The sequence below is a fragment of the Ostrea edulis genome, chromosome 5, assembly GCF_947568905.1.
Source record: "Ostrea edulis chromosome 5, xbOstEdul1.1, whole genome shotgun sequence".
NCBI classification, from domain to species: Eukaryota; Metazoa; Mollusca; class Bivalvia; order Ostreida; family Ostreidae; genus Ostrea; species Ostrea edulis.
Window position 1 is genome coordinate 48,382,827 of NC_079168.1, and position 23,986 is coordinate 48,406,812.

Consider the following 23,986-nt stretch of genomic DNA (forward strand, 5'->3'; position numbering starts at 1 on the left):
TGTTAGGGTATGGAAGAGGACACACAGTTTGGAGAATAAAGATCTGTACACACATGCATGTCAATTTCTTTAAATGTGTAATTCATCACGCGATTGTTTATTTATCCCCATTTCCGTGCAATTTTGTTAAAAATCATATTAATTTATTGCTCACATTTTTTAAAATAATTTTTTCAAAAGTTGATATTTGTGACACGTATTAAATAGTTAGCACGGATACCTTGATTAATTTCCCCTGAAAATATGGAATTTTGCTTGGTAGATAGATACACAATAAACAGATATTTTATCCAAACCCGGATCTTTCTCGCATAGCTCTAGAAAAAAATACTGCACGGAAATTGTAAAATTTTAGCAACAAACTTAGTGATTGCTTATTGTTTTATTCAATATAAAAACCCCGCACTTTATTCACCAATAATTCATTTATTTGGTTTACTCTAACATCCATCAAACGACGTAGGCGTATGATCCATAAATTTTATTTTAATGTTTGGTCTTAAAAGATAATCTGAATATCTTAAATACTGGAATCATTTTTCGAAGAAAAAAAATGATGTACGGATTTACACCGAAATGACCAATGTTTGTTGTTTTTGCATGATTTTTTCCCCCTGTTGTTTGTCAAAATTTTAAACATCAGACCGACTTCCAAGTCTCTCTTTCCCTCTTCTCCGCGGGAAACACGATAGATCATAACATTTATTGTCACTTTGATAAAGACAATATCCCCGGCACAAACCCGGGAATCGGGAACAATTCAGCTCCCTGCGTGTAGAACCTGTAATTTGACGACTCAGCAATTACATATGCTGGTTTTATGATTTTTTGGTATCATTTGTAACCATAAAAACGTTGAAAACTACATGATTGTGTTTGGTTTAGAGAAGCCGTATAAAATCTGTTGATTATAATCGCGCACGGCTTTGTCAAAGCAGTGCGAAGCTTAGAACAGATTGCACGTTTCATCCACCATGCGTGAGAAGTTCCGAAGTTTCACCCCTTTTTTAGTGGTCAGTATTGCTAGATAACGAGTTGTTGTATCTCTCCATTCATCTTCGCTCGTAAAGATTTCAACACTTCCATGTAAAAGGGGAGCACGGTGGAAACATTGTTTCATCAACAGAGGCGGGAAAGAGTTGAAAAGAATTCTGCCCAATCATTGTCTTGGACCGGGCCCAGAAAGAAAGAGCTCTAACAAAAATGACCGCGAAGTTTTGGATACCTTCTGATTCACCTATCTACCTCGATGATATAACCTCCTCATTCATTTTGAAGTAGGAAAACTCCAATTACATATGTAATACGTTTTTTGAGTTGAGGCACCTGCTGGGCTAATGAAGGAACAGGTACAAAGCTCTATTCTATGTGTAGGATAGGTCACGTTGCTAATCGGTCAGTAATTGGCCCCAATGGGATCTATGGTTGTAATGTCTAGCATAGTAAACTTACCCAGATGCTCTAACAATGAACTGCCAGTCCCTAGTGAAAACATTCTCACGGAAAATAACAGTTCCTCAAATGACAAGAATAAGAAGACGTTTCTTTGGATCATGGAAAGAGTGAATATGGTTTTCTTAATTGTTCTGGTGTGTTATCTGTCATGGACTATACCTGCCACCTTTGGTTTGTTTGATCCGCCTAGGTCTTCATCATCAACTTTGCTTCAGAATAATCGAACGCTGCTGAATGAAACAAGGAGTTTAATTGTAAGTTTTGAAATTTTTCAATCCCCCCCCCTACATTTTGATCTTTTCCTAATTACACTGAAACTTTCGAAATGTACACATCTTAAGATTTAAAACTGAGATTATTTGAGATGAACATCCTCAAAATTAAAGTTATTCCATATCGATGTTATTAAAGTTCTGTAAATTGTCATAAAATGATTTTATGTTTGTAATATAAAGCGGATATGTAAAGCCTTAAAAGATTTCTTATCGTAAAGTAAGGAATCTTGGGTCAGTGATGACTGTTGAACTATTTTTGACTCCATGATTAGGCTAATCTTGATAACGTGTTTACTTTATGCTGAAACGGTAATTTTTTGAAAAGCATTAAATAAAATTTAAAACCTACAATTGATAAAAAAATTCACCATTTAGGAATACAGTTCAAACTGTAAAGTCTATGAGAAAAAAAATCAAACTTAATGTCCCTTAGATACTAATTTAGAATCATTATTTTTATGTGTATTTTTATAGTTCATTTCCTGTTTGCAAAGGAAGATTTTACTTTTGAAGAATATCAAAAATAAAATCAAATGTTTCGGAACAGGAATCTAATGAAGTTGAAAATTATATCATATCACATCTTCAATAGCGAGGAAAGAAAATTTCTTTAAAGAAACCAAATATCGTAATGCACTTGGTTTGACACCCAACAATCCAATGACCCGACTTATCACATGACCCAATCAACGTTAATGATCGGAGTTCTCACTACGCTTGGCCGGGGAGACAGGAGTGGGCATGGCAACGCCGCCCTGACTCCTTTTTATAATTCCCCCAAGACAAGGTTATCAATCCTCGATCTACAGTTTAAGCAAGAAAACTTAATTCATTTTATTTGACAAGTAATTAGAAAACTTGAGATGATACGCTAACCGAAGTGACAGTTTGATGGCTTTTGTGTCCGAGTTGGTAAATACGCATCTGAAGTGTTCCTAAAATGTGACCTAAATTCGGGTTTATGACTTTTAGTTGTTTCATTTATAAGATACAATGCTGTAAAGATTAATATATCGCATATAAATACTTCTAACTTAGAGGGATAGTTGCCTGATTGTCTTCGCTCGTATCAACAGTCTTTCTCACGAAGGAACGTTAGTTTTAAACCAAACTGTCACGGATTGAAACATAAATATTAGATACATGGAACTGAAAATTAAATCATACGACTCTTTAAACGCAGAGTAGGAAACGAGAGGAGAATAATTTGGCCAGAAATGAAGATTTTAGACACGTACTCCTAAGTACATTGTAGGTGGAGCGAGGAATGAACACCTGATGGCCTTGGAATCAGTATGGAAAACTTTTCAAAGAAAGCTTTAAAGTAATCCAATTTTCTTCTTATTATACTTTCATTAAATATTATCTTAAAGAATGTATGTTGAACTGTCGGAAACATTAAGTCACTGGAATATACAAGCAATCTCCCAACCAGATATAATATATTTTCATGTATTTTATGAGGGATTTGGATCCAAAACCAGGAGTAAAACAATAAAATAACCGCATTCCTGAATGATGTATTGAAATGATATAGACTTTGAACACTTTCCTCTTTTGAAGTACCTCATTCCTATACCTGTTGCAAAGAAAAACTACCAGGTGTGCGGCTTTCAATCAGCAGACGGCATGCGGAGAAAGCTATAGAACCGTCTTATTTTTAGAAGTTGGTTTGTTGCAATTAGAACTTTTTTCCTGCCAAAAGGTTGAACTAATTACATAAATCAATTGCGTTTGTTTGTATTTAAATTTGCTAAGTAATATATCGGTGTATCGGTAAATCTGTAGATGATATCTTTATGCCAAGAAAATCAAGGAAAGAATGATGAAGTAAACGAGCCGATTCACTCACGCGGAGGAAATGGCGTTAACGAAGCATTTTTTCGGACGGATGCTGTACAACAATTTGACCCTTTGTTCTTATCTTGTGAGGTAGATAAATTTCTCACACTATCCAAAATCAAAGCAAACACATTCCTTAAAATTGATACAGTTTGAATGATGTATAATAGCAATTGGTCTCCCTACACAGGAAATTCTAACAATATTCGACCTTCGATTTTCAAGAAAACGTATAACAATTGGTATTTTACTGAACTAAAATTTTATAAATTGGGGGTTCTTCACTTCTCAAAGTTAGAGGAATTATTTAGAGATTTCTTAACATTTTTAAAAATCTGATGAATTGAGCATCAAATTAAGATTCTTTCATTGCGTTACCGTAATCGATAACTGAACTATAAACAAGAACATATACATGAAGTCAAAAGCTAGTTCGACATTTTACAATTCTTTGGCAGATTTTAGAATCAAGGAATGGTTTTTTCAACTGCTTACTTGAAACAGAAATCGCAACAGACTGAAAAAGTAATTCTTCGAAAATGATGCTTTCAATATAAACCTTCTGATAGTGTGATTGGTACAATCTTCTTATTAGGATAACTTTTTAGTGAAATACGAGGAAGAACATCATAAGTGTATGTTGTTTATGTACTTAACATGTAGTTGGGTTGTTACTGTTTACAAGTCGCTTCAGGTTTGGAAATTTAACCTCGGTTTTAGGTTCAGTTAAAACATTATCTAAAACTTTTAATTTACTTTGAAGCAAACTCTAGAAAGTTAGGAATACATTTTCCACTGAAAGAAAAACACATTCTGTGTTTAGAACATCTTTTCTCCAGAAAATATGTTTTAGACACTTCCCTACAACTAAAAGGTGGGCCACACTCTACGTTAAGGAAGTACCGGTATACTACATTGTCATAATGACTAGCTTCCTTTTTAAAACATAAATGAAAATATAAATATTCGCAATATTTGTATATTCCTTTTAAAATTTATGGCCTAGGTGGGTAGCTCAGTCGGATAACGTGGCGACTGCTGATCTGTAAATCGCGGGTTCGAATCCAGAAGGGGTTTTAATTTTTGTTCTTTAGATTACTTTCTACTAAAACTGCATACTTTTTCTATATATTTGTTTTAAGTCTTCAATTTCAAGATATGGTTGTACATACCCTCCGCTTTTAATCCATATAGAATTTCTCTGGTGTGTTATTCCTGCCTGGGTCACTGTAGCCATGGTCATATATACTGTATGTCATATGTCATAACCCTTTTTGAGTTCATATTTGAGTTCATATAGATTTGAATCCTAGAATCAACAAACTTTGTAAATTGGTGCATCTGCAGAGAAATGTAAATTGCAGCTTAAATTCAGGTCATTAAAGTATATATATATATATATATATATATAAAAAAATAGCATGTATTGAAAAAAAAGTTTTAAGGAAGGTAATCCCTAATATGTAAGAGAGTAATGCAGAAACAATATTAAAAATGATTACATATAAAAATACACATTTTTTCATACATGATTATTAATATTATAATGATATGAATAATATGCAATGTTGTACTGCAAAATTTGCAAAGACTTTACATATCACACAACAGATAGAGGGATTCTATTTGTCTCATGGAAATAATGATCAAATAATGATCTAAGGTATGGCGTTCCAAAGAGAGAAGTTGGACACAAAGATCATTTTGATAAGAGCCAAATTGCATCCGCCTAGTTAAAAATTCCATTTGTCCCATGGGGGTATTGATCTAAGCCAGTGTTTCAAGGATTTACATGGACATGCAAAGGTCGTTTTAATAATAGCCAAAGTGCATCTGTCAATTAAAGATTAATTAACGAGTATAATGTAAGACTGTGGAATGATTTGTCACTCCTTTAGCTATGGTGTGATTCTTTTTACCTCCTAAAATTCTTCAGTAATTCACACCATGTGAAAGAAATTGAAGTACATGTAATACGATGAAATATGTTTTGAACTGTACATGTAGTTATTTGATCTTGTGAAGCAGAGTTTATTCAAAAGCTTCTATATGAGAAGAAAAAAATCTCTTGCTGTGGCCTTCAACTCGACATTTAGATATATCGACGACGTTTTATCTATTAGCAATAATAATTTTCATTCATATGTCGATTCGATATATCCCTGTGAACTCGAAATAAAAGACAGCACAGTCCTCCACGTCTGCTTAGATATTTTATTGAAAATAAATATTAACGGCAAACTAACAACTCAACTTATGACAAACGGGATGACTTCAGCTTCTCCATCATCATCTTCCCATATTTATGTAGCAATATTCTATTATCACCTGCATATGGTGTTTATATCTCTCAACTGATTCGATACGCAAGAACTTGTTCTGCGTACGATCAGTTTTTAAATCGAGGCAGGCTACCGATGAAAAAACTGATGTTATAGGGGTTTCAACAGTCTCGTTTAAAGTCAGTATTTCGCAAATTCTATGGTCGTTATAATGATTTAGTTTGCCAATACAACCTATCATTGGGTGAAATGCTGTCTGACGAGTTTCATACCGATTGTGAGGCCGTTCTTGGCACACTGATTTTGACTTCGAATTACTCTGTTTACCTGATCAAGATATAGGGGTCATGGCGGGTGTGACCGGTCGACAGGGGATGCTTACTCCCCCTAGGCACCTGATTTCATCTCTGGTATATCCAGGGGTCCGTGTTTGCCAAATTCTATTTTGTATTCATTATAGGAGTTATGAGATTTATCACTGTTCGTTATCTTCACCTTTCATCGACAAGTCAATTGTTGTACCAAGGTTGACATGATTTTTTCCATAGCACACACGTATGTATATGATTATGATTGACAAACATCTGACGGGCGGTGCACTTTATTTTTTACTATTGAGGAAGGTTATTTCCCTAACTCTTAATGTAGTGAATTCCATTTCTGAACAGTGTCGGGTACAAAAGATTCGTTTTGCTTAGTTCAAAGTTTACGTGTTTTATGTAGTGAAACATTTTTTATTTTATGGAAAATATTGTTACTTAAGTATTATTGTACATTTTGAACATGGCGGTTAGCTTAGCAGTGTTACGTCGACTAGAAAGAGGTTCCCAGCCTGTTTCTAAATAAAAAGTTTCGATGCCAAAATTGTTAGACCGGTAATAGTTCTTACGGCACTTAACTTGACAAACTTGTCAAAAATTGAGCAACCGTCTAATACTACAGAAGCATATTCAAGAACGGATCATATAAATGTAAGATACCACATCGATAATTTAACTAACCACTATTTCTGTCGGGAGTAAATTGAATTTTTTTTAGGAGGTCTAGCTTTTTCTATGCACTGCTCACGACGTTACTGATACATTTAGACCAACCAACATGTCAATGGGTTGATCTTTGGAAATACGACTTGGAAATTCTCCTACACATTTCTTTGTAAAAAGTACTACTTTTGTGTTAGACGGATTAAATCTTAGTAACCTTTTATCTAACCATCCAATGAGTACTTTCAGGTCCTGACTTAGCTGCAGAACTGTAGCTCTCTGGGGAAATATTGGGGCAGATCAGAGAGTACAGATCCACCCCTTATAAAAACCTTCGATTTATGGCGCATAAAAAGCTGCGCAAGGTTGAGGCTTGGTATCGTTGTATTCTTGTGTCGTCTCATAAAGTTAATATAAAAAAAACCAACCTAACATATTTTTATACTATACTTGTGTCCAAACATACCTTTAAATATTCATTTTAGCACCTATAATATCCGAAATTTCACAACTTTTCATGATTTCGTTCGTTGACGTAGCCATGTTAGGTAGCCGGTTCATTTCCATACTTGCACAAAAACGTCTAGATGTGAACTAATATCGCCACACATATTTTAGTTAAATATTTTAAATATATATCATTCCAGTTCGGTTAAATAAGGATTATTTGAATACATTAACTCACGGCAATGCGACTTTCATTAGTCTGGTGCGGTCCCCATCCCTACCACACGAGTGTTAGTGACCACAATAGACTTTTGTAGCATTTTCATTAATCAAGAGCTGATTTTACCTTTAGATAAACTACAAACTGTATCTTTTTAAAAATTTCTACTAATCATTCGTGTTTATGATAAATGAAGAGCGAATACATAACTTATAACGAATAATATGAATAGATACCAATAGCAACAGGGTTCGAATTGACTGGCTACATAACATGGCTACGTCAACAAACGAAATCATTAGAAGTTGTGACTAGTGTGGCTACGTCAACAAACGAAATCATTAGAAGTTGTGACTAGTGTGGCTACGTCAACAAACGAAATCATTAGAAGTTGTGACTAGTGTGGCTAATCATTAGAAGTTGTGACTAGTGTGAGTTTGCACGAAATCATTAGAAGTTGTGACTAGTGTGAGTTTGCACGAAATCATTAGAAGTTGTGACTAGTGTGAGTTTGCACGAAATCATTAGAAGTTGTGACTAGTGTGAGTTTGCACGAAATCATTAGAAGTTGTGACTAGTGTGAGTTTGCGGGTCGTATAGGGTCTAAAATATGAGCAAAATAAAAACTTATACAAACTTTTAGAATTTTCTCTACCTATTATGTGGTATTCTAATGTCCTAAATTTTCTATAATGTTCCAAAGTTGAAATATATTTGTTTAAAATCCCCTATATAACTATACATATTTTACCTACGTTTTGGATTTTATTGAGAAATCATAGGGATGGGAAAAAATCCTGAAAACATAAAATTTCTTTTCGCTATTTTTGAAGAGAATTTTTTTTTTAGGAAGTGTCGTTAAAACAATGCATGTTTTTCACAAATTCTACTTTCTGTTGAACTATTTAATTAATTTCCTTATCTGAGCTTGTCCAAAAGACTCGACAAGTTGCAATTGTTTTATGGTATACTTTTCATGGTCACTCTATTTTGATCTCCAAATATTTATGTTTACTCACATATTACTCTGGTACCCAAGCATTGGGGAAACCAAATTGATTAGCGATTTACATTCCCTTTGGAATACCACATCGAAGGGCTGATCATGAATGACCTCTGTGACGTAAAAGGTTATCAAAGCCAATAAAGGCGCTTCCGCCTGAAAATTAGGATTGGCGCTATAAATTAGAGACGGTTGGGAAAGCGTAAACAAAAATATTTTTTAGTTGGGCCTTATAAGCGTAATCTTCACCAATTTTATATCCCAATATTTGTATTTCTAAAGTAGTCAAGTTTCGTGTTACAATTGAAATTTAATTATTTGAATATATTTAAGAAATAAATATCGCGCTTCATGAAAAGTATGCCGGCGTGATGCGTTGCAATTTACCCTTATGCATTTTAAATTTATTTCATTTTATCTATTTCATTTCTGTTGAAATTCCCAGCCGGTAAAATAGACGTACACACATTGCCCACAACTGCATCGCATTCACGAGGAAGGGCTATCATTACAAATTGTAAAGATATCATAGGGAAAAAACACGTCGGGAAATGTAAATATGTTAATTTGTCATTCCATATTTTTATGCCCCTTCAAAGAAGAGGGGCATATTGCTTTCGCTCCTGTCGGTCGATTTGTCTGTCGGTATGTCGGTCAGTAGACCACATGTTGTCTGCTCAATATCTTGAGAACCATTCACTTTATTGTTATGATATTTCATATGTGGGTTGATTATGAGTAGAAGAGGATCCCTATTGACTGTTAGGTCAAAAGGTCTTAGGTCAAGGGTCAATCCACTCTGCAATAGTAAGATATTATCCGTTCATTATCTTGAGAACCTTTTCCTTGACAGACATCAAATTTAGTACACAGGTACTTCCTAAAAATTAGATAATCCCTATTCATTTTCAGGTCAAAAGGTCAAAGATGAAGAGTTAATCCACTCTGGAATAGTAATATATTGTCCGTTCAATATCTTGACAACAATTTCCTTGACAGACATCAAACTTGGCACACTGGTACAGTGTAAGAAGTAGATGACCCCTATTGATTATGAGTTTACATAGTTTCATGCCGATCGTTAGACCGTTCGTGGCACACTGATTTCGACTATTGATAACTCCGTTTACCTGATCAAAATATAGGGCTCACGGCGGGTGTGACCGGTCGACAGGGTATGCTTACTCCTCCTAGGCACCTGATCCCACCTCTGTTGTGTCCAGGGGTCCGTGTTTGCCCAATTATCTATTTTGTATTGCTTATGGGATTTATGAGATTGATTGGTCAAACTTGACATAGGAATATACTGTCCGCTCAATATCTTGAGAACCCTTTGCTTGACAGACATCAATCTTGGTACACTGGTGCATTTTAACGCTTAGATGACCCCTTTCAATTTTGAGGTCACATAGTCAAAGGTCAAGGGTCAATCCATTCTGGACATAGGAAGATATTGTCCGCTCAATATCTTGAGAACCCTTTGCTCGACAGAAATCAGACTTGGTATACTGGTACATCATAAGGGGTAGATGACCCAGGGCTATTGATTTTGAGATCACATGGTCAAAAGTCAAAGGTCAAACTGGACATATGAAGATATTCGCTCAATATCTTGAATTGTTTTGGCACTACTTTCAATTAAATGATGCCTGTATAACCCTTTTCAATTTTGCACCGGGGAGGGGGCATATATGTTTTACAAACATTTCTTGTTCTAACAGTATGCTACAACATAGTGGATTGACCGCTTCAATTACATTCATAAACTGTTATGTCGGCTGAACTGCATTGCATTACCACTGGACTACATATCTGTAGATCATGAGTTTGGCATGCGGGGATTTTTGTTTACTTATTTTATCCTGAATTTTCATTTATATACATTAGCTTTTACGTCATTGTAACAATTTCAACTGAATAGTACTGCATGTGTTGAGACGCCTCTAAAAATACACTGCAATTATGATTTGTAGGTAGATACAAACGTGGGCGATACAGTGATACAGGGTTTTGTTGATTTCAACAATGACTCACAGTCTTCAGCATTCCCAACAAAACATTCCAAGAAATGGAAAACAGCAAAAAGGAGGAGACCGATAAAGAAACTGAACTCCAGCAAAAAGCGTTGGAGGAAGAAAAAGAAAAACGGAAAAAATAAATCCATAAATAGAAGGAAAGGACGATTTTTTCAAAGATTGAAACCGATTACCATTCGTCAGATTATCGAGATGGTAGCACAAGAAGCATTGACGAAAACATCCGGATCCTACGATTATAATCAGCTCGAAAATGAAGTTAAAGGTAACAGTTTCCCGCCCAAAACACCACGTGTTTCCGGTACAGAATCGTCAGTGAAACTAAAGATAGATGGTGGGGATCTTACGTTGGTTTTTTAAAAATATTATATCTAAATCTAGAAAATGTATTGTACTTAATTTTAGTCTTGTCTTGGCATTTTGTTCAGCAGCTAGCTCTACGGAATGGTCATCTTGGAGTCCATGTTCTGTTACCTGTGGAATGGGACAACAGGAAAGATCACGTGACTGTGGATCAGCATGTCGTGAAATGGAAACACAGGCCTGCTACCGTAGACGTTGTTCTGGTAAGTGATTGAGTTCTCTGTAGCTTACTAAATGGAACAATCCACGTGTCTTTAACTTCCTAGCAGTTTATGTTTCAGTATTTACAAAACGCAGTTTGATGTATTATCAAGCAATCTGTGTTGCAGATGAAGCTTCGAGAAAAAAGAACAAGTTTGCATGGGAGTACGAAAATATCATCCCAGATTCTACACTAAGACCGAAGGATTTTATCAACCCTGGTGAGATTTAAGTTATAAAAAATATTACAAGCGCTGTATCCAGATTTTAATATGTTTCTTTTTCATAACACGGTTTTTATGAACTTTTTCCCCACTAAATTACTTTTCAGAAAAAGATGTATGTAAAAGATGGATGTCTTGCAATAAAGATACGATATCGTCTTATCTAAAGCACGCAGCACTTCCAAGTTGCCCTTGTTTGTACCCTCTGCATCTAAGCTATAATCCGAAAGTCTGGGATCCTCATGCCAAAAAACACTACAATTGGATGGATGTAGACGCAAAAACTGAGGGATTGTATGCGTACAAGCCAAGCGCAAAGTTCTGTATACGGTCCAAATTATTCAAAGGTGTTCCGACACTGGCTTCACAGATGTGTTGCTATGACAACGACTTCAAATTGATTACCAGGGGCAAAGGGGCTGGAACTCCGAATTTGATTAGCCCAGAAATGTCTCCCGAACTCCATCATAAACTGGATATTAATCCATGGATCATCTGTAAAGGTGACTGGTCCAGGTATGAATTCATGCTTAAATTTATTTGTTGTTATATCGGGCGATGAGGGTATCTAGCATTGCAGGAAAAAATATCATAATCTGCGTAAGCATGTTATGTAAAAAAAATATCCTTCAATGATTGCTACCTTCATCACCCGATAAAACAACAAAGAAAGACAAATTATTGTTTATATTTATATTTTTATGTATTTTTCAAAAATATAAACTAGATCCAAGTTCTGTTGACCCATTCATTACGTTAAACGGAACGGCCAATGCATCCTTTGACCTTGACGACGCTCCATATTTGGTAATGATTACGTACTAAAAAACGGATTGAATTAGTTTGCATCAAACATGCATTCATTGTCTATGATGAAAGCAATGTTAATTTCAAAAGAAAAGATTCAGTGAATGTAAATATATTTCCTTAATTACAGCTTATATCTTTTCTTCTACCCTCTGAATATAAAATGTCACACTGTTTTGCAATTATTTGCAGGTATAACCAAATTCTACCTCCAGATAATGGTCAAAAATGTTCTTTGAATCCAGATGACGACATCATCGTGCAACAGAGGACAGACAATAAAAATTACTAACGTCACAGATACAATGCTGTTTCTTAGATAGAATGGTGATGTCATTCATGTTATTGATTACCACAATTCTTGCTTCAGCAGGAAAAAGTGAAATGAATCATTTCCGGTGTTCTGGGACCGCTTTCATTTTTTTTTTTTATATGTGGAAGACTTTCAGTGAGAAACGCAAATTCTTGTGTTAATGATGACACATCTGTTCGCTTATACGGGTATAACTGAATATTTTATTTTGTATATAAAAGACGTTTATTTTCATATTGTGTAAATAATAAAGTCGACCAAATTACTACAATCACCTAGTGTTTTAACAATATTAGATATCATTCAAGAATGTACATAAGGATTTATATGAAGAAAAAAGTTTGAAAACCAAAAACAAGTGACAAAACACCTGTCTTGTAAAAATGCAGTTGAATATGGCTTTAATAAATGTTGAAGGCATGTCTTGACACAAATGTTGTGAGAAATGAAGTTTGAAATTCTTTTATATTAAATTTCTGAGGCAGCGATGTTAAATTACAGAGATAGTTGCGCTGTAGATCAAAGTTTTTTTTCTCTCTAACGGGTAGATCTTTACCTCTCTGACCTATCCCCATTTTCTCAGAGAGCTATACTTCTGTCGTTTGTTAAAATATCATAATCATTAGAGGTATAGAACTTGTAACTAATTCCTTTGTATATTTATACAATAAAATATGTTCAAATCATATCATAATCCCAGATGGTAAATTATCACAAGAAAGACAGCAAAAATAACTGGTGCTATTCTTATTGATTAAGGATGTTGCACTCCTCGATTTGTATTTCGATTTCCCGAGTTAAAAGTCCCTCCAATTGTTTCGTCAGCCTATATGACAAAGATGTTCACCAACACAATATCGGACTACCAGGGGTATTTTGTTTTGTACAAATATGAAGAATATACCTCTCTACAAAAGTACGAAATACGAGAGGTCCATGGGACACAATGTTCCCCTATGTTACATTGCCCCTACTGCTCATTTAAAAAATAATTCTTGCCCTCTTTATTCCCACGAAATAGTTTGACACCATAGCTCGATCCACAGGGTCATAACTTTACTGAATTTGAATCCCCACAACGTAGGGATGATCACTATTACTAGCATGGTCTTGCTGTTCTTGAATAGATTTTTTGCACACATGTGCTGAAAGTTGTCCGGCGTTCCCGTCTGTAAACCTTTAACATTTTCGACTTCTTCTCAAGAACCACCAATCTGATTAAAATCAGATCCTATGATCCGCTCACGTAGATCGCTATCCTAGTATAGGATCTGATTTTAATCAGATTGAAGAACAAAAGTGCTAATTTCATCCAAACTTGCCTCAAAGCATGCCTGGGTAAAGAGGATTCAATTTTGTTCAAATGACGTGGAGATAATTAAGAATTAGTAAAAAAAAAAAAAAAGTAAATAAAAAATTGTGGCATCGTTTAAAAATCTTATGATCAAGAACCACTGGGTTAATAATTTCGATCAAACTTTGCGCCAATCAGCCTTGGGAAAAGGGGATTCAAGTTTGTTCAAATACAGAGCCATACCTTCTCCAAAGGGGAGATAATTGAGAAAATGCAAAAATGGGGAGGTGTCATTTCAAAAGCTTCTTCTCAGGAACCACTGGGCAGAAAAGTTGAAAGCTTCCTGACATAGTATAGATTCAAGTTTGTTTAAATCATGGCCCACGGGGGTAGGGTGGGATCACAATAAGGGGTCAAAGTTTTACACTGGGGTGTATGGGATAAATCTTTAAAAATATTCTTCTCAAGAACAAGAGGTCCATGATTACTCACATTGACCGGTCGACAGGGGATGATTACTCTTCCTTGGCACCTGATCCCACCCCTGGTGTTTGCCCAACTATCTATTTTGTATTGCTTGTGGGATTTATGAGATTGATCACTGTTCGTTATCTTCGCCTTTCATTGATATGCAAGCATCCCCAAGTAGTGCAAATTGAAGTTTGGTCAAATCGTGATCCCTGGGGGTAGGATGGGACCGCAATAAGGGATCAATGTTGAACATGGGGATACCGGCATATTGGATAAATCTTTAAAAAATCTTCCCCGCCAATCGTATAGTTTTTTATTTTCTCCCTAAAAATCATGCTTCTGTCGCTATTGTTGATTTGGCAGATTTTGCAATTTATGGAAATGATATCTAATCATGTAGGTCTGTTTACACGTACTTAATATACATGATCTATAACGTCATTTTTTTCTCTAAAACACAATGTTGGAGCACGAGTTCGGTTTCCAGTTGTCATAGGGAACGCCTTTGATGTTCTACAATGATACAAAAATGAGTTAAGAATGGTTTATGAGCTTTTCTTTCATATTTACATTACGTTTTGTCAAAAGGGGGAAAATATCAATAGATGGTGAAAACAAAAATCTATTCCGAAGAATCTTTTTATTACATTGGTATATTCTGCATCCAAATTTATTCATTCAATATACAAGTATTCTTTGAGGTTTATTCCCTATGTGGTTAGAATATATTTTTCATTTATTTTTTCTAATTACTTTCATTTAAAAAAAACTTGATAATTCGTATGTAAAGTTTGTTGCAATAATGTTTTTATATTTACGATTTATGAGCAAAATATCAACCCTTTCTCTTTCAAAACCAAAGATAGCTACAACGAAGATGTAAATGTAAATTGTCTCCTTCAAGCTGAACATCCATTTCGGTATACTGCAATGGACCGATCGTTAGGTACATGTATAAGTATATCATTCATGTAGAATGTCTAATACAGAAAATAAGCCAATAGGTCCACAGGTCTTATCGGTCACCCGAATACTAGCTCAAAGTTTCACTAGCCCTAAGGCAATCTCGGTCGAGATTCGGCTCGGCTGACTATTTGAACAGATGCCTTCACCAAATCTCGGAGCAGTCTTTGATAATTTAAATTCAGCTTCGACCGGTACTAGCTATTGATGTGCACTTAGGTGACACTGCTGTTCGCTTCAAATAAGTTAGTTGATAATGAAACCAACTCTGTGTCACTATTAATGAGGTATTACTTACCATCTAAGTATGTAAATTCCATAAAATAAACTATCACTAAATTTTCCGTTCAAATGATCGCTTCCATGGCGCAATATTTTATCTCTCGTATTTGAAGAGTTTCTATAGTTTTTTTTAATTAGCAATGTACAAGTAGGTATGTTGATATACTATCAGTAATTTGATAAAACAACCCTAACCTAGCACCATAGGGTCACGACATAAATATTATACAGGGTCACAAGGGGAAAAACCATGGTATAAAATGTAAGGTCTTTCCCTACGGAATTTATATATAACGCATAAAAATTAAACAATCCCTACTGTACTTAAACAATTCAAGGGATAAATTGTCTAAATTAACTTTTCTTAAAAAGTTAGTACAAGATCAAGGTTACAACGTCAAAATCTTTGTTATCAAAAAGAAAGGTCGTGTCACAAAGAATGCATATATGAAATACGTATCACTCACTATTCAAACGTTATGAGCAAGTAAAACTTCAGATGAGTTTTAAAATTTGGGCCAAACTCCAAGGTGAAGGTCACAAGCTAAAAAATCATGGCATCAACTGAAGTTTCTTGACATAAGGAATATTTATTCCCTAGTCCTTGATTTTGTTAAATAAACAACAACTCAAGTTTTGTTAATTTACCCCATACGAACTTGTATGTTGATTACACGTTAATCATTTGATAGCATGGGTATAATAATTGATTCAGAGTTCCGACTAAATAAGATCACAGTCGACCTATTACCCGTGCATTTTAAAACGAAAGTGTCAAGGACGATAATTCCCAGCTACGCTCGACCGAAATCGAAAGTAGTAATCGCGATGTAATCCAAAAATGTACAGTCGTTGAATAAAGGTAAAATATCATGAATACAAAAAGATTACTTGTCCATACCTCAGTCTTTTAAATAATAAACTTGAGCAAGTACTTATAAATATTCAGTATCAAGTACAGTAAACAGTAGTTAGAATAATCTATCTGTCTCGGTACAGGCCCTCACCATGGTCATTGGACATTATCACTTTAACGATAGAACATTCTATCTAAGTTAGTAAACAGAGATTGGTAAACAGCTAGACTGAGCTAGAATAATCACGTTAAGATGAATTCATACCTTCAAATACATGTACTCTGAACAGCACTTAGCAATGGTTTTATTTTCGCGACCGTTAATATAGTCGCAAATATAGCGAAAATAAAACCCAAGCGAATGTTTCCCCTTTACAGTACTAAATATGAAAACCCTACCTTAAATAGTTCAGGAGATATTGCCTTGGTTAAATTTTCTTAAAAGAAGGTCAAACGCAAAGGTGATGATCACAAAGTCAAAAACGTACACAAAGAATACACATCTGAAATATTAGAGCTCTATCACTCACCATTCAAAAGTTACGAGCAAGGTTCAAATTTCAGCAGACAGACAGGATAAAAACAATACCCACACAACAGTCTTAGCCGGGAGGGGGGGGGGGCATGATAAACTTGAATCAACAAAGCTTAGGAACATTCGCAACTTGATATGATTTATTGTAACACTATACAGATCATTCACTCGACATCGAATAAGCAAATTCTCCTCCATGTAGATTTCCATATCAAACTTTGATCTCTTATTATGACCCCACTCTATCTCTGGGGCCCCTTAATTGAACAAACTTCAATTTGCACTACCGAAAAATCCTTGCATATTAATATGACTAAAACATGGTCCTCCTGTTGTAGAGAAGAAGAATTTCACCCCCCCCCCCCCTATATTGTGGTCCCATCCTACTCCACGGTAGTCGTGATTTGAACATGCTTCAATCTTCACTACCTGGAAATGCTTGCATATTAAGTTCATCGACTATAGATTTAGGAAGAAAGAAAGGCTCAATTAATGAACCAGAGCATGTGTAATACACTGAAAGTTTGTGGGGAAATAGCACGTGGTATGCAGACGGTCACGTGATCAGCACTCGGCTCGTTTCGGAAAGAGTGTGTAAAAAGACAGGCTGCATTTTGAAACTACATGTACATGCATTTTCATCTCTACAACCGTAGTTTTTTTGCATGCACGTGTAATAGAGTTTTTTGGGGGATCATTTTATTCATAGAATACCGTAGTACTGATATCTTTATTGAAAATCTATCAAAAATTGGATCATATATAACTTTATGGACCTATTTGATAAATGTGGAAGTATTTGATAAATGTTCATCCGCAGAGCAATTCCCATGCCAACCCCCAACTCCACCCAAAAAACCAAAACAAAACAGAGTTCCAACCACTTCAGATTTATAAATGTATTACCATGTATTGTACTTCAATTTTGATCCTTATCTGACACAAACCTACCATGGTTCACACACTCTGTACAAGGTTTGGTTGAGATTGGTCAAATGTTCTAGAAAAAAAAGAAGATGAAATTGTGAAATGTTTATGACGACAACAACGACAAACACATTTCGATCGGAAAAGCTAACTCACACAATATGCTTGTTTCCATATATAAAGTACAAAAACAAAACAGAATGTCGTTACAGGTACATGTATGACACTTATGGACACGATAGTAGACAACATGTATTTTGCATATTCATACAAAGTTGGCAAAACAAAAATTATAATGTACATGTAAGTATAAAAAAAAAGAAGTATAAAACATAGATGCAATTACCAAAAACTTTTAAGAATGTTTATTTAGAGAACAAGGAAAACATGATGTATATTGAAGGCGTTCATCGTTCATGTTCACTACTTCGGTAGCATTAGTCTGGCCACTCCCTCCATCACGACCTGTGTAGTAAAGAATACAAATTAAACTAGCACATTGTGTGTTCTTGAATTCATGATCAAAGCAGGTGACAACTTAACATATTGCAGAGTCCAACCACAGAAAGGTAATCCATATTGAACGTCTATCGATATCAAAATCATATATTTCTAAATTCGTCACTTTTTCTATTTTCCACAGTCACATGAAAACTATACCTGTTTATCCTCGGTCCGGAAGGCGATAGTGGAACACTTCATGATGGACTTCCGGACCTCGAGTACCTCTACTTCTGCCGTTACAGACTCGTTCACAAACGCTACGTTATAAAATGAAATCTTCATAAACAATTGCAATTGAAATAAGTGCAATAATGTAGCCCTCTCCTTTTTGGGTGGGGGTGGGCTACAACTCCTTAGGATATCCGTAATGGTGCAAATGCGGGAGTGATTCACTCCCGCAGCATTTTCGATCATTCTAAACATTTTCTGACTTTCTTTTGGTAAATAAAAGTATATTCTATGTTTCTTAGTCAGTACATAAATTTACAACCTGCAACTTAGATTTGTGAAGCTCTATTCTACCGTTTTCAATATTTTCGATATATTCCAATTTCTCGATTCCTATTTGTGCGCCATGTTTGATGTACTGAAGTTTCAACTTCCGATTGCCAAGTTATTTGCATATGTCATATAAGGTAGTGTTTCATCAACGGACGAGTATGGAGGAGAAAGCTATTTCGTCATGAAAAGGTTTAAATTTAATATCAAGTAAAAAACAAAACAAACAAACAAACAGCAGAGTGTAACTTCTTTCTGCAACCATGTGCTTTTCCTTTCTTTGTCGAAATGGCTCGAGTAACTACATTTTCGCGCTGATTGTCAATGTTTAGGTTTTTCAGTAGATCCACCAACGAGATCTCGCGATAACAAGCATAGCGGAGCAGACGAAGAATTTTGTATGCTGTACATGATGTGTAATGAAAACACCTTTATTAGACATCCCAAGCACAAAGTTGGTACTATGTTTAGTGTAAACAACATTGAAGACAAATACACGAAGCTTATTATCGGTTGTTCATAAAATTATTTTGCACCATTACGGAGATCCTACGGAATTGTAGCCCTATCCCGAAAACGTCAGAATAAAAAAAAAACCCGAATAGGGCTACATTATAGCAGCTACAATATTGAAAGAGTACATTTCAAAACAAGAAAACCGTGGGCCAAAACGTTTACTTAGGTCCATTGATATCCACAGGGGCTAAGCCCGTTTGGGCCCGAACTCTGTGATACCATAAATATAGAAAGGGGTCTAACTCTGAACCAGATAAAAAAACTACCCACTCGCTTCAAATGCCTAAAAAAATCAGAAACTAGATGTGGTACATGTATGCGTAATTTGCCGGTCTCCTTGCATAGATTAATGTTTTAACTACTTGCATGCCAAATTTCAAGCCACAGGTTCTAAAAATAACAGATATACGTCATCGTTCTCTCGATTTCACCTGTTTATTTTTACTAGGACATTTACCGGTCCAGGTCACTGGGTGGTTTTTTGCCTATGACAGCAGCGAAATTCAGACTAGTGTGGTAGATTTCAGACCTATCAATTAAAATTTCACATCAAATATACGCAACTTACTTCCTCATACCTGAATAATGTTAATAATTGATCAAAACATTACTCTTGTGATGTTGCACCTAGAGAAGGAAATTGAACTTCATTTTTTGGCTTTCCTAATTTTTTGTTTTTGTTTATTTTATTTCATTTTGATTATTTTTACCCATTTTCCCCTTCTTTAAAGTTTTAGGTATATCGGGTCTTTAGTGCGTTTCTCAAAATGGCAGTTTAGAGTCAGGAGTTGATGTTTTGTAAAATAAGCGACTCAGATACGGCGAATATAGAGAACTTTATTAAAGTATGAGGAAGTAAGTAGCATATATTTGATGTGAAATTTTAATTGATAGGTTTGAAATCTACCACACTAGTCTGAATTTCGCTGCTGTCAGGTAAAAAACCACCCGGTGACCTGGACCGGTAAAATAAACAGGTGAAAACGAGAGAACGATGACGTATATCTCTTTTATTTTTAGAACCTGTGGCTTGAAATTTGGTGTGCAAGTAGTTGAAACATTAATCTATGCAAGGAGACCAGTAAATTACGCATACTGCACATAGTTTCTGATTTTTAGGCATTTGAAGCAGTGGGTAGTTTTTTTTAATCTGGTTCAGAGTTAGACTCCTTTCTATATTTATGGCATCACAGAGTTCGGGCCCAAACGGGCTTAGCCCCTGTGTTGATATCAGTAATTTGAATTCTACATCTATGTAAATGATATGTTTGTTTTTTAATAATTAATATCAACAATTCGATACTCAATTTTCATCCCCGTGGGGATCCGAGTTAGAGTAGGTCCCTATTACCCCTTTGCTTGTCATAAAAGGCGGCTAAATGGAGCGGTCCTTCCGATGAGACCGTAAAAACCAAGGCCCTCGTCACAGCAAGTGTGACACGGTAAAAGATCCCTCTCTGCTCAAAGGCCGTGAGCGCCGAGCAAAGGCCTAAATTTTGTAGCCCTTCACCGACAAGGTGACGTCTCCATACGAGTGAAAAATTCCCGAATACTCAACCAACCAACCTTAATTTTCAAAATTTTGAATTCTTGATGCAAAAAAAGGTTAGTCATAATTTCTAGAATAAAAAATGTTTTCATTATATAAATTTAGGATATTGATGACTTGAGAGGTTAGAAAAATAATAAGCCTATCCCCATGTCCCTCTTCATATTGAATCACATGTACATTGAAACCTGTAAGGAGTATTGAAAGTGAAGACATTGGTTGTGGTTGCATTATTACCGATTTATTTTAAGCAAAAAAGTATCCCATACACTGAGAAACCAAGAGTCAACGTAAAGTGTGTCGTTGATAAAGCAACCATGTTCGTTCTGTGTTGCGCAGTGATTTTAAAATTTTATATTTATCAAATAAGATTTACATCGTACCCATAGCTTCTTTTGCATTGTTTATCAATTTTCTTTTTAAAAAAAAAAGGGGGGGGGGGGCAAACTATACATGAAAGGTGAAGATAACGAACAGCGCTCCATTTCATAAATCCCATAAGCAATACAAAATAGATAGTTGGGAAAATACGGACCCCTGGACACACCAGAGGTGGGATCAGGTGCCTGGGAGGAGTAAGCATCCCCTGTCGAGCAGTCACATCCCCCGTGAGCCCTATATCTTAATCAGGTAAACGGAGTTATCCGTAGTCAAAATCAGTGTGCCACGAACGGCCGTCTAACAATCGGTATGAAACACGTCAGCCAGCATAAATCATACGAATAAAATACCCCATAAACCTGCCGAAATGACCAAAAGTTTTACATTGTATCAGAATCACCACTGACATATCAAAATTTGCTTTCTTTATTTACATGGGCAATTATTGAAACATAATGATATGAAGTATACTTCATCGATGAGAAATTTTACATATTTTTCACAAAATTCAATTTAAAGTCCCACTTTTCATCACTTCTGACTCATTTTAAACACATTACATTATTTTGATTAACCATGACGAAGATAAGTTTTTACCCTCTAACTGACAGTTACTGTCCTCCAAGTACGATTTACTTTTCAAAAGATGAGCATATAGTATACTAATTGCAGACATTATCAAATGAACTGTTGAGATAAATAGTTCTGTGGTATTTTATATCTCGCATCGAATTCTTTATCAGCTGGATGTCTGGGGTTGTCTTGAGGTTCCCAGCCTGGGTCCAGGGCAAAACCTTGGTAGGGGCCCAGGAAGTGACACGCACCCCCCTGAAAATACTGATTTATGTCAAAACAAGACATATTGTAAGTGGTTTTGGACATATTCTATGAAAAAGGGGGTAATCATACTGGGGAGGGAGGGGTATACCTGGCGTGCCGATGCTGGATCCACCACTGATTACATCAATGTTAAGAGCGAGATTAATATAAGCCTTTTGGCTTGTTTCTCAATCTATTCCATGTATTGTATAAGACATTGTTTGTAAACATTATCGAATTATTTACGAATAAATATTGTTTAAACTAAACTAATGTTAACATAATATAAGTTGAAAATTTAAGTACTGGTGACCTACGTATTGAAATGACTACAAATTGTTCTATGAAATTAAATTACTATTCTTTCACACCTGGGGCAACGAATTTCATTTCCTGCGACAGGTAAACAGATCCTTGACCTGGAAGTTTCGTAGCACATACCGCTGAGATTAATCTAAAAGAAAATTAACGATTTTCAAATTGACATTTTTATTTGAGAATCATGATTTATAGGCCTAATTGTGGTGGCCATGTATGGTGTATAACAATTATTTCTTTTTAAATATAATGGCATTGTTCTTCGTTTTAATTTCTTATGAATTTTTAATTCCCGAAATGCCAAATATTTTAATACCTTACCCATGAACAAGTACTCCATGCACTATACATCTTCCAAACTTGGTCGCCTTTGCAAAGTCGGGATCGGTATGCAGTGGGTTGTTGTCCAAACTTATTTTTGCAAACGTTTCGACGTCTTCTTTTGTGAAAGTTTTTGTCAATGTCTCTTTATCTCCTACTTTTAACGATTGAGATTTGGAACATATACATCTTTCAGAATTCCTCGCTAGAAAATATGCAGAATATCGTTTACAGAGAGTACGAAATCCGTTCGCATGCATCGCTCGTCATAACGCAAGGGAAACAACTCCAAGTGTGTTGTCGGCCAGTCTGTATACGAAAATGTTATGCAGCTTGATTTGTTTGACAATAAGGCTGATCCATTATTATGATATTCTTGTGAGGTTTGGGGCTTTCAAAATAGCTAAACTATTGAGACATTATTTTTCTAATTTTACAGAATAATTTTAAACTTGAAGTCTACCTTAATAGACTAGATTTTCTTTTAATTTTTAAAAATTAAATCCAGAATTATTGGCTTTTGGTAAAGAATCGATAGTGGTAAATAAGAGAAAATATCTTTCTTATTCTATATACATTTATTACATCTTTTGCTTTATGCCTTAATATTTACATTTGCAACTGTTTTCTCCTACATAACACTATTACAAGCAATACGTATTTATTTCTGGATAAATCTACTACGGGGTCAACAGAGGTCACGGCTGTGCGTATGAACATTTGTTAAAAGTAGGTAACAGGTACTACTTTTACTAAGGCAATACACATCTAGCAATCGCTCTCATTTACTACAGAAATCTATCAATAGATGAAATCAACATCACAAAATGTATTTACGGTTTTATTTATATTCCAAGCAGTGGACTTTCATCCATAATTGATAAAAGCATTTCTGTAAACAATATTTTACTATTGTATGTCTAAATTTTCGTTTGCTATGTACAACTTCACCCTGGTCATCGGTGATGCGGAATTGTACCTACTGCTAGACATTAGGCTTTTATTAGCAAAAATGTCATTCACAGGATGTATGGCCGATAAGTCGTCAAAGTGTATTAACTAAGACCTACACACCACACTGCTTCCGTGCCACAGCAGCCATAGGTGATTGATGTCGGTTTCCAAGTTTATGTCGGGACATCGAAGCGAGGCGTCGTTAAAAACCTATTACAGAAATTTATCGAGTCAAAAGAAGCGTTCAGTGAGTTCATGTTTGTCAACAATTACATACCCAAATCCAAACCGTCCCTTACCTTCGTGCAGTTCCACATTCTCTGCGATGTTCAGTTCTTTCCGGAGAT

The 23,986-nt window shown here is 35.4% G+C and overlaps 2 protein-coding genes across 6 annotated transcripts; one reads left to right on the forward strand and one right to left on the reverse strand.

Moving 5' to 3' along the window:
• Positions 1 to 942: 942 nt before the first annotated feature.
• LOC125652610 (isthmin-1-like) lies at positions 943 to 12,879 on the forward strand. 5 transcript variants are annotated; one of them, XR_007361622.2, is made up of 7 exons: positions 991 to 1,709; positions 10,481 to 10,877; positions 10,972 to 11,109; positions 11,236 to 11,328; positions 11,439 to 11,847; positions 12,059 to 12,138; positions 12,331 to 12,879. XR_007361622.2 is itself a non-coding variant. In XM_048881939.2 (6 exons), exons 1-6 carry the CDS (start codon positions 1,413 to 1,415, stop codon positions 12,428 to 12,430), a joined length of 1,434 nt encoding a protein of 477 aa, XP_048737896.1. In that variant the 5' UTR covers positions 943 to 1,412; the 3' UTR covers positions 12,431 to 12,879. The 5 variants fall into 5 exon arrangements, 4 of the variants coding, with proteins under 4 accessions (XP_048737896.1, XP_048737897.1, XP_048737898.1 ...); XM_048881939.2 differs by lacking the exon at positions 12,059 to 12,138 and having other exon boundaries at positions 943 to 1,709; XM_048881940.2 differs by lacking the exon at positions 12,059 to 12,138 and having other exon boundaries at positions 995 to 1,709; positions 10,975 to 11,109.
• A 5,101-nt stretch (positions 12,880 to 17,980) lies between these two features.
• On the reverse strand, positions 17,981 to 22,981 carry LOC125652182 (hydroxyacyl-thioester dehydratase type 2, mitochondrial-like). Its single transcript, XM_048881186.2, has 4 exons — positions 22,686 to 22,981; positions 22,418 to 22,500; positions 18,440 to 18,540; positions 17,981 to 18,244 (listed from the first exon to the last, which is right to left on the reverse strand). The coding sequence occupies exons 1-4, from the start codon at positions 22,943 to 22,945 to the stop codon at positions 18,203 to 18,205; spliced, it is 486 nt and encodes a 161-aa protein (XP_048737143.1). The 5' UTR covers positions 22,946 to 22,981; the 3' UTR covers positions 17,981 to 18,202.
• Between the last annotated feature and the right edge of the window lie 1,005 nt (positions 22,982 to 23,986).

Excerpts from the sequence above, each read along its gene's own strand:
- LOC125652610 (XM_048881939.2), top strand. The coding sequence starts at position 1,413 with ATGGGATCTATGGTTGTAATGTCTAGCATAGTAAACTTACCCAGATGC. Across the intron at positions 1,710-10,480 it reads ATGAAACAAGGAGTTTAATT|GTAGATACAAACGTGGGCGA; the intron begins GTAAGTTTTGAA and ends TATGATTTGTAG. Across the intron at positions 11,329-11,438 it reads GAAGGATTTTATCAACCCTG|AAAAAGATGTATGTAAAAGA; the intron begins GTGAGATTTAAG and ends ATTACTTTTCAG.
- LOC125652182 (XM_048881186.2), bottom strand. The coding sequence starts at position 22,945 with ATGCATGCGAACGGATTTCGTACTCTCTGTAAACGATATTCTGCATAT. Across the intron at positions 18,541-22,417 it reads AATGAAATTCGTTGCCCCAG|CGTTTGTGAACGAGTCTGTA; the intron begins GTGTGAAAGAAT and ends TTTATAACGTAG. Across the intron at positions 18,245-18,439 it reads TCCGGACCGAGGATAAACAG|GTCGTGATGGAGGGAGTGGC; the intron begins GTATAGTTTTCA and ends TTTACTACACAG.